This window comes from Portunus trituberculatus, chromosome 17, assembly GCF_017591435.1.
Source record: "Portunus trituberculatus isolate SZX2019 chromosome 17, ASM1759143v1, whole genome shotgun sequence".
In the NCBI taxonomy this organism is placed as follows: domain Eukaryota; kingdom Metazoa; phylum Arthropoda; class Malacostraca; order Decapoda; family Portunidae; genus Portunus; species Portunus trituberculatus.
In genome coordinates, this window is record NC_059271.1 from 23,130,375 (window position 1) to 23,147,874 (window position 17,500).

The 17,500-nt window shown below is 41.7% G+C and overlaps 1 protein-coding gene across 3 annotated transcripts in view; it reads left to right on the forward strand.

The window, feature by feature from the left end:
• Nucleotides 1-17,500, forward strand: part of LOC123505216 — a 133,619-nt gene that overhangs the window by 83,262 nt on the left and 32,857 nt on the right. The window contains exon 3 of one of the 3 annotated variants that reach the window (XM_045256393.1): nucleotides 9,568-9,682. The exons of the other annotated variants lie outside the window; for them this stretch is intronic. Coding sequence (XP_045112328.1) covers nucleotides 9,592-9,682 — 91 coding nt within the window. The 5' untranslated portion in view covers nucleotides 9,568-9,591. The remainder of the gene's footprint in view (nucleotides 1-9,567; nucleotides 9,683-17,500) is intronic. 3 annotated transcript variants of the gene reach the window in all.

Below are 17,500 nucleotides of genomic sequence, written 5' to 3' on the forward strand. Positions count from 1 at the left end.
CCTCGCCCTCAGCGCCCCTGCACATTATCCTCCTCCATAAAGGCAAGTCCCCGCTCGGGTCTCTACTCCTACACGTGTCTTCAATAAGTCCTTCTTTGTGTGGGTAAGGTGCATTCCTGCATAGACCAGATGTTGTGATCCCTTATTTCACCATTAGCGTCCGGTAAACGCAAACAAGAGAGAGAGAGAGAGAGAGAGAGAGAGAGAGAGAGAGAGAGAGAGAGAGAGTTTTCTTTGTTGAAGAAATAGTGGGAAAAAACACGTTACAGTCTCGTTCAGGCTAAACAAAGACAGGAAAAAGAGAACTGTGTGTGTGTGTGTGTGTGTGTGTGTGTGTGTGTGTGTGTGTGTGTGTGTGTGTGTGTGTGTGTGTGTGTGTGTGTGTGTGTGTGTAGAACAACGCCTAGAGCAGCACAGCACTGAAGCAGGAACGGAGGAAAGGAAATCATGAAACAAAACTTAGAGATTATTCCTTTAAATAAAGCAGGATTTACCACCACCCACGGAGTCACACAAAATGTACCACGGTTTTATACTTATCTTTTAATTCGTGACTATTTTTTATCATATTTTTTAAGACACTAATGATTTCATGTATAAGCAAGGCCGGGAAGGGACATAAATCCACGAGTATCACACAATTATCATCAACACCAAGGCTATCTATCACTTGAGTTTGAATGCCGTAAACAAATTCGTTGAGTCATCAATACCATCAGTACCATCCCGTTCACTAATTACGACACACGAAAGGGGCAGAGGTGGTGCTTGACGCCGTGACTGTGCCTTGGTTGTGAAGGATACTCGGAAGCGTGGGAAACTAAAAGGTTGAGAAGGTACAAGTGTATGTTACGTTAGGAGCAGGATATACATAAGAGTGTAAGAAGGAAGTGGCGTCCTTCAAAGACAAACGTATCGATCGGTCACCGCTGCTCTGATCTGCTCGCTCATTTCCGTCGATATGTATGTAAAGGCTTCCCGTTACCTCTCCTCTCCACTTCACCGCTAGATTCCTTTGATCCCGTCCCGTGCGGCAGTTCTTGGTGGCCTTTAGACAAGTTAGTGATTTTAACACGCATAACTGTGAATCTCGTGTTGGACGTCTGTATTCAGGCAAACTATTATTGCTTTTTTGTTTGTTTGCATGACAAGGTGTGCGTGTGTAAAGGAAAGATATTATTTTGTAAGGAGAGTAAATGAAGATTTTCTTTACCTTGGAGTGAAGCTCTCTCTCTCTCTCTCTCTCTCTCTCTCTCTCTCTCTCTCTCTGACGTGTGTGCCTATTACAATTACCCGTATCGCGGTATCTTGTGCAGTAATTCCAGAACACAGGAAAGCAATCCACGCGCGCGCGCCGCAGCCCCTCAGAGGTAGGCGGTGGGCAGACCCTCACCCGTGGCTTGACGGTGCTACAAGTGCTAGCCTCGCCACTACAGCACCAGGAGCCACGCTTCGCACGCTTATTGGTGCTCTGTTATCATGTGACGCGAGGAAAATATCGTAATTATTAACAGTGTAGTTTTGAATTGTGTATAACGTTACTGATAAGGTAATACAGCGTAAATGCTCTCGTAAACATTCAGCTCTTTAAAGTGGTTGCAAGAGGGCAATATAATGATGATGTCATTGTTGTCTCTCGTGAACACGTGCGCTGTACAGAGGAATGCAAAAAGCAAGCAATTAGATACTTATTGATCCCGATGAGACTATATGGTAGGTTTCGACGTATTGAGGTGAGACTGAGACGCCGAAACATGGATGGATCTGTGTGCTACTGGTAAGAGAAAGGAAACTATGTAATCTATAAGTAAGGAAGTAGAACAACAAAGATGAAAGCTGATATAGTAAACACAAAGCCTGACATAACAAAGACGAAGACTGACATAACAAAGGCTTAGACTGACATGGACCACTCAGCATCAGGTCAGCTTACCAAATTAGAAAAGTGTATGTTCGGATTATTTGCAGAAATTGAAAGTTGAAAGTTAAAGAAGCATCGATATCGCATCCTTTTGAAGCTTATGGAATAGTTCGAGGATATTTGGCGATGAAGAGAAAGGCTAACTTAATGAGGAAATTCAGAAAAATGCTGGATCTTCTCCAGGTTAGGTTATCACCGAGAAGTAACAAAGTATAAATCTGACAGGTGTAGTTGTGCGGCAATGTCTTACTAGGTATCGACACTGCAATCAATTACGTGTAAGTGGCAAAGGGCAACACAGGCGGCTGAGCTAGAGCCAGAGCAGGGTTGTCCTGTTCAGTGCAGAATGACCAGCGCTGTGAGACGCGAGCCTGCCACAGATAAGTATCTGAAGCCGTCCTATAAAGTGAGTATACAGTTGTTGTTTTTTCTGCTTTTGCATACAAGGGCAAAGAAATAGATACACAGTATGAAGAGATACAAATGTTAGTTAATCTAGAAGGAAATGCAAAGTAAAAGAAAATACAAATGTGCGTAACTTTACGAAGTTAAAGAAAGATATTTGAGAAAAACAACCATGATTTTTCCTCTTTTTAAGTGTTGTGGGTTGTATCACTAGTTTTGTAGACCCCCGGAGCGGCGCGTGTTCAGCATTTACGAGTACTACACATTCCCTTTACGAAGCTTCCACTACTGCCCGCCGTGCTACTTGGACCGTATTCTGACACGTTTTGTTCTCTCAACGCGTTTGTTTTCAGATGCCACAGAGAGGATTAGTCACGGTTACTTTCCTATTGAAAATATAGAAATATTGTTGATCTGCCGCTATAACCATAAAAAAAAAACAGCGCTGAAAACCCGTGCACTTTCAACTAGTCTTTTGAAAGTTGTGGAGGTGTGGGCAAACTGTTTCAGAACATGGTCTTTGCTGCCACAAGGGAACACACGTAAAGGTGCTTAAGGGAGCATGAAAGCCTGCAAATTCCTATGAGGTGAACAAAAGACACATGAATGAAAGCAGAATTCGAATTCAGAGCTTTGCAATCCCCAGAGAGACGCTGCAGCATCATTCCAAGATACACAGAGCTTACCCACACACGTGGAGTTAATTAAGCTGACGAGGGCAACTGTGGGCTATTTCTTGGGTACAAAAATAGCAATAAACACACCACTAAGGCGGATGGCTGCAAAAAAAAAGTATGTGTCACTCTTTCGCTTCTTATGTAGGGAGTGGGGAAAGGTGGTGGTGGTGAAAAGGTTAGGTAATGACCGTGGCGGGGAGCGTGTTTGTATGTGTTTGTAACGATACGTTGGTGGTGACTTCGCAGGGTAGGGAGATAGGAGGGAGGCAATAGAAATATATTTAGGGGCTTGAAGGGAGTGGTGGGATGTGTCCATGCTTATCAGGAAGGCATTCTCCTCTTAATTTGGCAAGTAAGTTATGATCCTCTTCCCCCTCCACTCCCGCCACTCGTCTTGAATTCGCAACTTCCATTCACTCCAGTTTATTCTCGAAGGCGGCTGTCTGTCCTTTGAAATGCTTTGTTCTCCCATCAGATCTATTTACAAAAGCCACACAGATGAATAGTCGGTCCTCAAGCACGTTTTCTTACGCACTGTTGATGTAGAATCCTTGTTTAGTCTGAGGAACCATAAAAACAGCATTGAAAGCTTCAATAACTTTCACTAGACCCTGCTGAGAGTGAGATAAGACCTTGAAGTGTTTGAGAATGCTGTCCCATGAGGAAGGAAGGTAAAGAGGGACGGGACGCAGCATTATGAGGTGCAGGTGCAAGCCATGTGTGCCTTTGATAGTGAGTTTCTTTGTTGGCTGTTGCAGCACGTGTTTGTAAGCAAGGGTGGTGATGGTGCTGGTGCTAGCGGCAGGAAGGGAAAAAAGGGTGGTGGTGGTGGTGGTGGTGGTGGTTGTGAACATGGCGGTGGTCGTAGTAGAGGTGGCAGTGGTGATGGTAATGATGATGATGATGATGATGATGATGATGATGATGATGATGACAGTAAACCTTAAAAACTAGCAAAGTATCGCCTTTCCCCGACAAAATAAATAAATAAATAGAAAAATTTTACAAAAAAAAAGGTATCAGCTAGAAAAACAAATAAAAATAAAAAGATAAAGAGAAAACATGAAAATCAATGTCTCTGAGCAACAGGTAAGGCACCCCCGCAGCCCCTCCCACCCCACGCAAACAAAGGAGAGGCAACAGATGTGTCAGCAGGAATACACATCAAGGTGTCGGTTGAGGCCAAGAAAGATTGTAGTCGCCAGGGCAAGCACAGAACCAATTATTCGTTATCAAGCAAACAGATAGCAGAGTGCTTAGGTGAGTGATTTATGCATCCACAGTACGCAACACCACACGATACACGAGGCTCAGGAGTGCCGAACATTTAGGGACGGAATTCGAAACGCCATGGGCTTCGGTATAGGGACGGAATTCGAAACGCCATGGGCTTCGGTAAGAATTATATCACCAGCCAAAGGGAATTCTAGACAGTCTCTCCTACAAATAATCATCCTTGTTAAGCTACCATTTACAAGACTTGAAACATTTATTCATGATCAGATTACAATGAACAAATAGTCAACTGTCTTGCACTGACCTAAAGACCAGCTTTTGTGTAAAAATTATATGAAAATACTTTAAAAAAATGTTATTAGAAACACTTGAAACACAAGACATTTATTTACGATTAGACTACAGTAACGAAATATCATAGATAATTCTCTTGCATTCTCCTAAAGACTAGCCTTTGTGAAGGCATAACATATCAATACCCTTGGAAACTTGTTACTTGAATTGCTTGAAGAAACATTTTAAATATGGTCAGATTACGTACAATGATGAAAGAAAGTGATTTGCCTTGTACTGTCCTGAAGACCAGCCACTGTATAAGCATAACATTAAAACATTCTTGAAAACCATAACTTCCACCAATCTATTGAAACGTAGTGGAGATGAGACAATAAAATGCTTTAAGAAACTGATTCGCGATTAATAGGCAAGTAACACGATGCACTGAATTCAACTGTGCTTCATGTTGATGTTCTTACGTAAAAAGGTTAACAACGGATTGGAGATTGAGATTGTTAACAGCGGTTTGAAAACTTGAGATTCAGATTGTGAATTTAACACTGAGGAAGAAAAAGGCAAACGCAGTGATAGTATGCTACGTATTCTTAGCTTCTTATCTCTGCTACTTTCAACAAGCAAGAGGGAAGTATTGGGATTTTCAAGAGTGTTTCCAGGATTACAGTGATAGTTTAACGAGAATTCTTCATTATCATTAAGAAAAACTACCATGGGAACATGGCTAATCATCTTTGTGGGAACGTTCACGAATGCAAGCTTTCGTATATTTGCAGTAAGAAAAAAATATAGCAATGTAATACAGCCTCCTAATTTTTTTTTTTTTTTTTTACTATCTAGTAAAAAGAAAAAAGAAAACCTTCACCCACGTTCCTTACATTCAGTCAAGTCTACGCTTTGTAATCTAAAGCTTTGCAGGATCTCATCTCAATTTTGGTGCAACAGCTCTAGTTGAAGAAAATGGGAATTTTTTCAAGTGAGCCAAGTGATACCTCAACGAAAAGTTTTGCATCATCAGCGGGAAAAGACACTTGAGAACTGGCCTTTGAAAACAACACTTAGGATTCTGGAATACATCAGCATTAGGATGTGAATCTAATCTATCACTCCTTTATCTTGTCAATGCATAACCATTATCAGACAAACACTACTACATTTGATTAGGGATTGTTTTGTTTTCTTTTTCGAGAAAGGATAGCAGAGCAGACGTCAAAAGATCTATCAGGTTCTCATTATAACAGTTTTGTTAGAATTTGATGAGGATGACTGATCCTTCTTTGCTGTCAGGTTAAACAAAAGCAGGTGCAAAATCAGTTGATAGTTTTTTTTTATTTTCCTTTTTCTCTAGCTTTTACGTTTTAAAGACTCTCTCTCTCTCTCTCTCTCTCTCTCTCTCTCTCTCTCTCTCTCTCTCTCTCCGTGTGTGTGTGTGTGTGTGTGTGTGTGTGTGTGTGTGTGTGTGTGTGTGCGCGCGCACTTGGGCGAGCGCGCGCATGGCTTCATTAGGAGGACAACCAAGTCTTAAGCAAACGATAAACAAAAGCTAAGAAAGAACAGGAAGAAAGAAAAAAGATTATATCCCTTGCCCCAATTTCGCATAATTCATCATGTTTACATAATGATTTCGGGGAACTAGAGACTCCAGAACTGGGTCACTGTGAAGAAAGAAAGCTGCAGTGCATGTCTCGTATCCTATCTCACCTAAACTTTCAGTGATCTGACGGAAGCCCATGATGCAGTGTTTCATCATCAGCATCTACATTATCATACAATTAAGCTTCCTTCTCATAAGACTTCACCTGTTTTACATGTTACTCAATAGATGATGAACAGACGGTTAATTTCCCTGTTTCCGGGTCTGTAGGTTTTACGATGACAGTAAGAAATTACATCCGTAGTCAATCACATGTTGTTACAATGGCCTATATCCATCCACCTCATTGTCGCTACCACCAGCTCTCCTATAGGAAAGAAGTGACGTGTTGACTTAAGGTTCCTGTCTTTGTCTTCGGTTGTATCAGAAGAGAGCTGCAGTCCTTGTTTCCTGTGAAACATTGCAACCATCAAATGTGACACTGCTGCTGAGGCGTTCTTCATCTTCCTTTCGTACACATGTATGTGTATGGCATCACCACAGTTACTTTTGTTTGGGGAGAATAACAACAATAACACGTCAAATTATAATACTTAAAAATACACAAACAGATGTCGTTCCCGGAATGGAGGCTCGTTATAGATTATTTAATTACCCCTTAATGTCTGATTACATATGTGCTTTATTAGCTTTACATAATACCGGAATAATTACATTTGTATTGTTACACGAAAACATTCAACATTGATGCAAAAGTATGTAAACATACCTTCATTAAGAATTTGTCGGTACAACTATACTGTTACCAATTATTGTGTGGCTATTTTATCTTTATCTGACAGAAATGCAACTTTATAGTCAAGATTCTTAGACAGAATGTGGAAGCTTCGCACATCGTCACGGAATCTGCCTGACTACCTGATGTAAACGCTACGCTACACTACCATGCATTCCTCCACAACAATACATGTAATCAAACAAATTAATACAAATCCAAATGTAACTACTTCTCGTTCATTTGTGTAACAAGTATTGCTGCATTTCAGCGTTCAAGATTAACAAAACCTGCATTAGCATCATTTTCTGAATTAATTACATTTATATTTGCCTAATAGAACAACAGCTATATTTCTAACACTACATATTCATCGTGACGAAAAGAGAGAAAGAAATTTACAAATATGAAATTTCACAAAGAAAACATACGGATGACAGAACAATTCGTCAGGAATGTATGCTTTCTTTTAGCTTTCAAATAAATTACGACACACCTGCACTCGCCAATTAAGGGGCGGCGGCAATGGCACTGACCAGCCCACCTTTTTACCTGTGATGGCGTGCGTGGCGCCAAGACCCATATTCAGAAACGCTTTGCTCTCTCACCACGACTATTTTTAAAGGCCAAACAGATGGTGAGCGGGATTCACAAGAATGTTTCTGATGTTAGTAATGCAGAAATACTGTCAACTAGTCACTAGAACTGAAAAAAAAAAAACGTTTGACATGTACTACGCTCTAGTACATGTCAAAATGATTTCTGAAAGTAGAAAAGATGTAGTCAGAAGTGTTTCAGGATATGGTGTAACTTTGGTCCCAAGTCTCTACAGGTGTTGCGGGACGGAGACGTGCCCCGTGACTCTCTCTCTCTCTCTCTCTCTCTCTCTCTCTCTCTCTCTCTCTCTCTCTCTCTCTCTCTCTCTCTCTCTCTCTCTCCAGTTCAAAACAGAATAACCAGTCTGGTTTACACGCCCAACCTGAGTGAGAATAAAAACCCAAATTACTTTTATATTGTTTCGTTTAACTAACGCACCGCACTTTACGACTCAATAAATTATACGTGACATCGCCGATCCCTCCCCATTAGGCATGCCTGCGAGATAAGTGACGTTCAGGGCTCCAGCAAAACAGAACTATAAAGCGAAGAGTGCGAAGAGTTAATGGCAATTTTACTGACCAGCCACAAGAGGGACGCGGGTGAATCTTGCCATAAACACGAAGCAAGGAAGTGGCATCCCTCCAGGCACACCAACCAGCCCAGCTCCCACATACAATGGTCTGCTAGTCTTAAGGTCACGCTGCTCGTAGTGGTAGTGATGCCGGAGATGCACAAAAAGCAAGCAAGATACACGTGTCTGAAAAAGATAGGATCGCTGCTCCATGAAAACCTGATTACTATGGCCGTCCTTTGTTACCATTCACACCCATAAATAAATTAATAAACAAAAAAAGTGAATGCATAAATAAATAGATGAAGAAATAAATAAATAAATGAAAAGAAATAAGTAAAAAGTTTGCATGGAATCACTCACATGCACACGAGAGAGAGAGAGAGAGAGAGAGAGAGAGAGAGAGAGAGAGAGAGAGAGAGAGAGAGAGAGTAGGTTCTGCCACGTGTGGGCCTTATAGTTGTTTTGCAACTTATTTCCTTACGATCACATGCACAAGTCATTAAGGCAGACATGTCAGCTTGTGGCAAATCCTTAGCTCGGGTTGAAGAGAAAGCACTACCAATCTCATCACGTAACCACCGTGGCTCATGATAGAACTCGTGCCATCACGGTACACAGTCCCACAACGATCACATGCAACAGTAAGTTTATTTAATTCGTCCCTTCTAATAAGCGTCTAAAAACGTCGTACGTGACCAGACTAAACATTTATGCATCAGGGAAAAAGATTAAGGAAACTTGTATGCACACTTTTTGTACCTTGCTGGTGATCTTGCATGTATCAATACAAAAGAAATGGAAAGTATAAGAAAGCAGAGCGCAAGCATCCTTATCGTACGTAACCTTGGACCGGCCAACAGGGAGTTCTGATTGTCAAATAACGACGCACTAATAATAGGATGTATTAAAAACACTACAGCACTTTTACTCCTCCGTTCCCATTGGTTGGAGTGATGATGCATTGTTTCTTTGACAAGATATTTGAGACAAAGGGGGAGGAGTAGGGGGAGGGCGCAGAAAAGGACAACCAGAAGCAGAGAAAGACGATAACAAACAATAACACAAACGAAACATATATAGATAGACAGACATACACTCACACACACACACACACACACACACACACACACACACACACACACACACACACACACACACACACACAGAGAGAGAGAGAGAGAGAGAGAGAGAGAGAGAGAGAGAGAGAGAGAGAGAGAGAGAGAGAGAGAGAGAGAGAGAGAGAGAGAGAGAGAGAGAGAGAGAGAGAGAGAGAGAGAGAGAGAGAGAGAGAGAGAGAGAGAGAGAGAGAGAGAGACAGACAGACAGACAGACAGACAGACAGACAGACAGACAGACAGACAGACAGACAGACAGACAGACAGACAAATGAAGTAGATAGACATACACAGAGATATAAAAAGAGACTGAAAGAGGGACACATGGAGGAAGAGGAGAGTCTGTCGATCTACTTGACTAATGTTTGACCCTTTCTAGCCCCGACAGGAGTGTTGGAATCTAATGTCAAAGGGCATGACACAGCAGCCCTACCAACCACAAAGTACAGCTGCTAGGAACATGGGCAGTGGAATGCAGAACGCTCTAAATACAGGTGAGATGTGCTGCTGTTGTGGTGGTGGTGGTGGTGGTGGTGGTGCAAGTAGTAGTAGTAGTAGTAGTAGTAGTAGTAGCAGCAGCAGCAGCAGCAGCAGCAGCAGCAGCAGCAGCAGCAGCAGTAGTAGTAGCAGTAGCAGCAGCAGCAGCAGCAGCAGCAGCAGCAGCAGTAGTAGTAGTAGTAGTAGCAGCAGCAGCAGCAGCAGCAGCAGCAGCAGCAGCAGCAGCAGTAGTAGCAGTAGTAGTAGCAGTAGCAGTAGCAGTAGCAGCAGTAGTAGTAGTAGTAGTAGTAGTAGTAGTAGTAGTAGTAGTAGTTGCTGCTGTTGTTGTTGTTGTTGTAGAAGTAAAAGTAGAACTAGAAGCAGAAGTAGAAGTAGAAGTAGAAGAGGTAAAAGGAATATGTAGTTCTTATTGTTGTTCTGTTATGAATATTCCTTATTACAAATGTTGGTGTTCTATTCACATTATTAAAAAGTAACTACGGAACAAAGCTACCAACAGTTCTGATATGCAGACCTCCAGCCAAACTACTCCAAATCGATCGCGACATTTACGATCAAATTAGTGAGTTAAGTGACACACACGATGCCATAATTCTTGGTGACTCAAATTTACTGGTGATGAGGTAGAGCGAACCACTTCCCTCACACCACGGACAGGATCTATAATAAAAAAAAAATGATTTAATTACTTTGCATGAAACTACGTGATCCATCTTATGCTTGTACGAAAGACGAATCAGTAAGAAGTCAAAATATTGGCAAGTTTACTAATAGCGATCACCGTGCAATCACCTTTACAATGAACTTATTAGTTAGCGACTTCAACCAAAACAAAGAAAGGTCCGTGATTACCGAAAAGTAAATTTTGATAAACTCTTAACTATGGAATTATAGATTGACCTCAGTGGTATGTAAAATGCTAGACACTTAACATACAGTGTCCTTAAAAGTACATACACACTTTGGGATTCGATTTCTGAAGTAATTCTAGGTCGAAAATACTCTTATGAATATACGCAATGTTTTGCTTTATTTTGCGAGAAATTAATGTAAAAGTCGTATGTAGCGGAAGCTGTTCGCCTTGAGATGGGCCTCCTCCGCCCCTAACTCTCCTCCTTGCCTTTCTACGTACCTCGGTGATGCTCGGTGGAATTAAAAGATGTGTGTGTGTGTGTGTGTGTGTGTGTGTGTGTGTGTGTGTGTGTGTGTGTGTGTGTGTGTGTGTGTGTGTGTGTGTGTGTGTGTGCGCGCGCGTGCGTGTATTTATCTAGTTGTATATTACAGGTCATAGTGACCTGCTTCCATATCTATTTTTTTCCAACTCTTCCTTAAACTTGTGCACAGTTTCTGCTGCTACAATCTCTTCACTCAATCTGTCTCAGATGTCCACCGTCCTATGTGAAAAACTACTTTTTAATGCCCCTCAAACACTGACTTTTCATGATCTTAGAGTGTCCTCTTGTTCATCTATCTCCATCCTCCGTCAGTGATACCAGGGTCTTGTCTATCTATTTTTTCCATACGGTTTACTAACTTATACATCGTTATTAGATCTTCTCTTTCCCGTCTATCCTTCAAAGTTGGTAGTTCCATTTCCTTCAGTCTTTCTTCATAGGGAAGATCTTTTATTTCTGCCACCATCTTTGTAGCAGTCCTTTGGATTCTTTCTAGTTTCTTGATGTCCCTCTGCCTGTATGGTGACCACACCACTGCTACATATTCTAGTCCAGATCATATCATAGTGGTTATGATCTTTTCATCATACTCTTATCCATGTAAATGAACGATATCCTGATATTTATTAGTGTCTTATATGTTGAAGCAAATAACCCATTAAAGTGTCTTTCTGGAGTCAGGATGTCTTGTGTGTGTGTGTGTGTGTGTGTGTGTGTGTGTGTGTGTGTGTGTGTGTGTGTGTGTGTGTGTGTGTGTGTGTGTGTGTGTGTGTGTGTGTGTGTGTGTGTGTGTGTGTGTGTGTGTGTGTGTGTGTGTGTGTTTGTGTATGTGTGTGTGTGTGTGTGTGTGTGTGTGTGTGTGTGTGTGTGTGTGCAATGTATGCATAGTCGAATCCTTACAGGAAACCTTTTGCAAATTGCTTTTTTTTTAAGTGTCAATGAAGAAAATGTAAGGTAACAGCAATTCATTGGTTGTCAGTGCTACTTTTTAAACAAACATAGTAATTCACCCGCTTCATGACGAGCCGGTGTTCTCGCTAATCCTGCAGTGTCTCATTAGATAATACCAATCTTTCTAAGTGATGTCAAATTGTGTTTTGTTCCTTCAATTTTGTCCCTTTACGTGTATGTATTTGTCAGATGCGCACATCATAAGTGAAATATGAAAAATATAAGAAACAAGAAATAAAGATATATGGAAGTATGCTAGTTCGCCAGTATGCGGTGTGTAACCGTATCCAGCCATAAAAGAGATTAGGAAGGGCAGGAGGGTCAAAAGGTAATGTAAACATCCGGTGGTAGTGTTGTCGTCTTGGATGTTGTTCGTACCACACGTGGAGTTCATTTGAGCTTGTACTTGATTGGTGAATGGTACATTCTGAGGGGCGTGTTGTGTGGGTCAAGACACGCCCCCATAAGTTCCTGAAGGGAAATTGTAGAGGTTTGAGGCAGAGAGAGAGAGAGAGGAAGCAGAGAGGACAACCGCGGCTCTAAGCGGGCCACCCTCGGCTGCATAGCTGAGGGCGGCGTTTTGTACTTCATATATAACCAGTAAGTGGAGCTTATAAGTTGCAATGCAGTCTTTGAGGTAAATTAGAATGGAGGAAGAAGCATGATAGGAGGTTTAGGTATTATGTGGTATTAGTTTATTATGGTTTATGTGGTTGTACTTTGGTTCATAATGACGTCGTTATATACTTGCGTTTTCATCTATGAGTAAGGGAATTTGTATACGGCTACCTACGTATGTGCATGTGTGTTGCTCTGACGAATAAGTTACATAACATATTTACTAGTGTGTAATTGTGTACGAAGTTAACGTGGTTCCATGTATGGGTACCAAGAGAAAGAGATTATTTGAGGGAAGTCACTTGTGTGGAGATATCAATATTTGTCATTATATTTCGGTGGTGTTACGTTGTCATTTTGTTGAACGGAGTCTGGTAATTATATGTGTATGGTAATATATTTGGTGGTACGTCATGTGGTTGCTTGCATTCATGTACCAAGTAAAGGTCATCCTTATATACGGGTAGCTGGGAAAAAGGGGTAATATTGTACGTACTACGTATGAGATTTACGGAGAAATAAAGCACCGGGTTCAGATGTTGTAATACGTTATGAAGATATTGTGGATGATGTTTGAAGTGAAATCCGTTTTGATGCGAGAATATCTACGAGATTAATGCAGTTCTTAAGGATGTTTATAAGAGAAATTGTAATAATTGCAGTGGAGAAGGCAACAGAAAGAGTTGTGATTGTTACTTGTCGGCGCCGTATCGAACACCTTATGTATAGATATTAGTTTTGTTAATTAAAGATAGAAAAAACCTTTGACTATTTATAGCCAGTAGCTAGACAATTTGTGCAACGTCGTGCAACAGCTCGGAGCACGACATATTCTTTTACTGGTAGGGCTTCGTATCCGGACGGTACTGTCCTGAGCTGCATTTCCATCACAGAATGAATATCATGTCATGAATGTCATGACCGATTACTCGATGTTACTAAATGTAAAGGCTATATTCACCCTAGCAAAGACACACTTGAACACTCAGCTGATTGGCGAGGCTTATCTCTTGGGTGACGGGTGATGACAGCTGCAGTGAGGTGTCATGTATGTTTAAAAAGTAGCACTTAATGACAACTGTATTGATGTTACCTGTACAATTTTTTCCACTTACAGATGCGAAAATTTTATTTTGTCTTTTGTTAACTGTTCCTTGTAAAGTTCTGACTGGATACATTGTACACAAATAATTATCACTTAATGCCACTTGGTACTATTCGAGTACCAATGGAGTGCCTGGTGAGTCGGAAAGAAGGGAGGAGGGAGGAAGACCCCAAGTTCCGCTACACACGACTCCTGTTAATTTCTCTCAAAACAAAGCAAAACACAGCAAGTGTGCACACAGCAGTTTTCGACTTGGAATTGCATGAACTATCAAATCCCAAAGTATGAAGTACTTCACCTTACGGAACGCCCTATATTACCTTCTCTCCATTTCCATCGTTTCTTGTCTTTCCTCTATCACTCTCTTATGTACACTTGTCAATTCCTCTCTTTTACCTTCTCTTTTCGTCTTACTTCAAGTTGTTTTCTTATTCCTTTTCATAAGTTCTACTTTGCTTACTCCTTTATTTTCATAATTTTTCCACTATTTATTTTCGTAATATTATGACCATTATTACTAATATTTCCAAATCTCTATTACTATCATCATTCTTATGCGCAACTGGTTTATTACTCTCAGTAAGGCTAGGCAGCTAAATACGAGCTAACTGGAAGCCCAAATTTTATTACTGACGGAAAAGTGCCTACTGTACTCCAAGGACATCGGCTAGACAGGTAACAGTGCGGGTGGTGGCTGAAGTATAGTAACGCGGCGCAAGGGGTCATCCACGTGTTGAGGTACAGATAAACAGATAGATTGATGGATTGATTAATAGACAGATATGTATACTCGTGTGTTATAACCCATAAGCTAATGATTCATATCAGGACTTCCATTAATAGAATAAGATCAAGTAAGTTATGTTAGTTTATAATAAGGTAAGTAAGGTCAAGTGAGTGTAGGTTAGGTTAATTTCATTAGATTAGATTAGGTTAGGTTAGGTTTAAGTTAGACAGACTAAATTATATTAGATTAGGTGAGATAAGGTTGGAACAGATTAGGTTAAGGTAGGTTAGGTTACACAATAGATTTAATTAAGCTGGGATGGGTAACAATACGGTCATGTTAGGTGAAGGTAGAGTTTGGATACGACAGGTTATATTAGGTTAAGTCAAGGCAAGGCAGATTATATTTAGTTAGGTTAGGGGAGTTTATAAGAGAGAGAGAGAGAGAGAGAGAGAGAGAGAGAGAGAGAGAGAGAGAGAGAGAGAGAGAGAGAGAGAGAGAGAGAGAGAGAGAGAGAGAGAGAGAGAGAGAATGAATTCGAGTTTGATGTAATAATAATGATAGTGATCTTTGAGTGCATCATGAGATTCACTCCTATAAGACTTAGTAATCAAGTTGTTAGTGGCGAGTCAACAGGATTTTAAAGAATTAAACAAATTTATGGATAAAGATGATAGGTGGCAGTACATACACATGCTTTATAGTACTACATGGACTGCCACGTGTATATAGACGCGATGAATTCTTGCAGCTTCCCTTATTTAATGTTCATATTATATTCTCCACTCGTCAATCAGCGCCACTGGTAATGTTTACAAGATTTTTAAGATGAAACAACAGGTCCTTTGACTGAATAGCCGATGACTTCTTGACTAGCTGACTGGATGACTTAACTTTGATTAAATGACTGATTGACTGACTTGACATTAACTTACTGACTGACTAGATGATTGAGTGACCTGACCTTGACTAACTGGCTGGCTGACTGACTGATAAACTACTTAACTGAATGAATGACTTGACTTTGACTGATCGACTGACTAAACTTTAACTACTGTATGACTGAGAGAATCAACTTTGATCAACTTGACTGAATGGCTGACTGGTTAACGTAGTAGTAGTAGTAGTAGTAGTAGTAGTAGTAGTAGTAGTAGTAGTAGTAGTAGTAGTAGTAGTAGTAGTAGTAGTAGTAGTAGTAGTGAAAATGAGATATAAGAATGGAGGTAAAAATCATAATGAGACACAAAAATTCCACAGCAATGACGAGACAAGCAGGGGTCAATGACTTGGCTAGCTGCCTTGCTGATAGATGTGTCGCGTTGCTCGGCCAATGCTCCCAAGGTATCTGACCCGCTAGCAACACTTCGTCTGATCGAGAAACGCTAACCCCCATCAAATAGTCCGAAAGTAAGAGAGAACAAGACTTTTCCCTCACGCGGTCACAGTTTCCCTTCTTTTTCTGATAAGTGTCCGCCAGGGAGTTACATAAAAATCATAACCTATACTGGTCGAGACAGCTTCCCTCCTACCTGCAGTGCCGTGGGGCTGTGTGGGGCTCTGGCGCATGCATGTGGCCACTGAAGAAGAGCACCGACCCCATTGCAGTCTTGCAGTATATACGTACACTCGATCCCGATCACCCCGTGGCTGGTAGATTCCTCTTGCTGCCTCCACTTCCACCACCACCACCACCGTCACCAGTATTTCTTTGACACAAAAAGGAAAAAAAAAGAAAAAAAAAAGAAAAAAAAACCCGCTTCTTCAGGTCTTACGAGTGTATCGCTCTTGCCGGTTTTCTTTCGTTTTCCCCCATGACCCTTGCTTACACAACACCTGACAGGGGAGAGGTTGTGGCGGATCTCACCTGCTGTCCACAGAAAAGGTCGTGCTCTTGGAAGGGTAAAGGGTAAAATGAAGGAAGCGGTTGGTGCTTTCATCTTTCGTTTTTCGTGACATCTTTTTAAGTCACAAGTGAAGATGTCTCGGCAGGTTTGGCTGACTGCCTCTTCAGTGTGTAATTTACCTCGGTCGCCTGCTGGTCACCCAGCCGGTCTTCTTCATTACGGAGCGAGCTCAGAGCTCATAGACCGATCTTCGGGTAGGACTGAGACCACATCAACACACAACACATACCGGGAAAGCGAGGCTACAACCCCTCGAGTTACATCCCGTACCTATTTACTGCTAGGTGAACAGGGCCACACATTAAGAGGCTTGCCCATTTGCCTCGCAGCTTACTGGGACTCGAATCCAGACCCTTTCGATTGTGGGTCGAGCGTGCTAACCATTACACTACGCGGTGTGTGTGTGTGTGTGTGTGTGTGTGTGTGTGTGTGTAATTCACCTCGGTCGTCTGTTGGTCACCCAGCCAGCCTTCCCCATTACGGAGCGAGCTCAGAGCTCATAGACCGATCTTCGGGTAGGACTGAGACCACAACACACATTCCACACACCGGGAAAGCGAGGCCACAACCCCTCGAGTTACATCTCGTACATATTTTACTGCTAGGTGAACAGGGGCTACACATTAAGAGGTTTGCCCATTTGCCTCGCCGCTTTCCGGGACTAGAACCCGGACCTTCTCGATTGTGAGTCGAGCGTGCTAACCACTACACTACGCGGTGTGTGTGTGTGTGTGTGTGTGTGTGTAATTCACTGTTTGATCTGCTGCAGTCTCTGACGAGACAGCCAGACATTACCCTACGGAACGAGCTCAGAACTCATTATTTCCGATCTTCGGATAGGCCTGAAGACCAGGCACACACCACACACCGGGACAACAAGGTCACAACTCCTCGATTTACATCCCGTACCTACTCACTGCTAGGTGAACAGGGGCTACACGTGAAAGGAGACACACTCAAATATCTCCACCCGGCCGAGGAATCGAACCCCGGTCCTCTGGCTTGTGAAGCCAGCGCTCTAACCACTGAGCTACCGGGCGTGTCTGTGTGTGTATGTGTGTGTCCTTGACAGGGTGCTACCTACACAAGGATTCCTGTCAGCGAATGTCGGGTGAGTTAGTTCAACATTTTTATGAGCGACACACGAATACGTCTCATTAGCGTGAAAGAACAACGTGGCACTGACTGATATAATTGGGTTCCGTACGGCACTGCAAAAATAAATAGAATAGATACATTTATAAAATGAATAAATAATACTGATGATCATAGTGATGATGATGATAATAACGGTAATAATAATAATAATAATGATAATAATAATAATAATAATA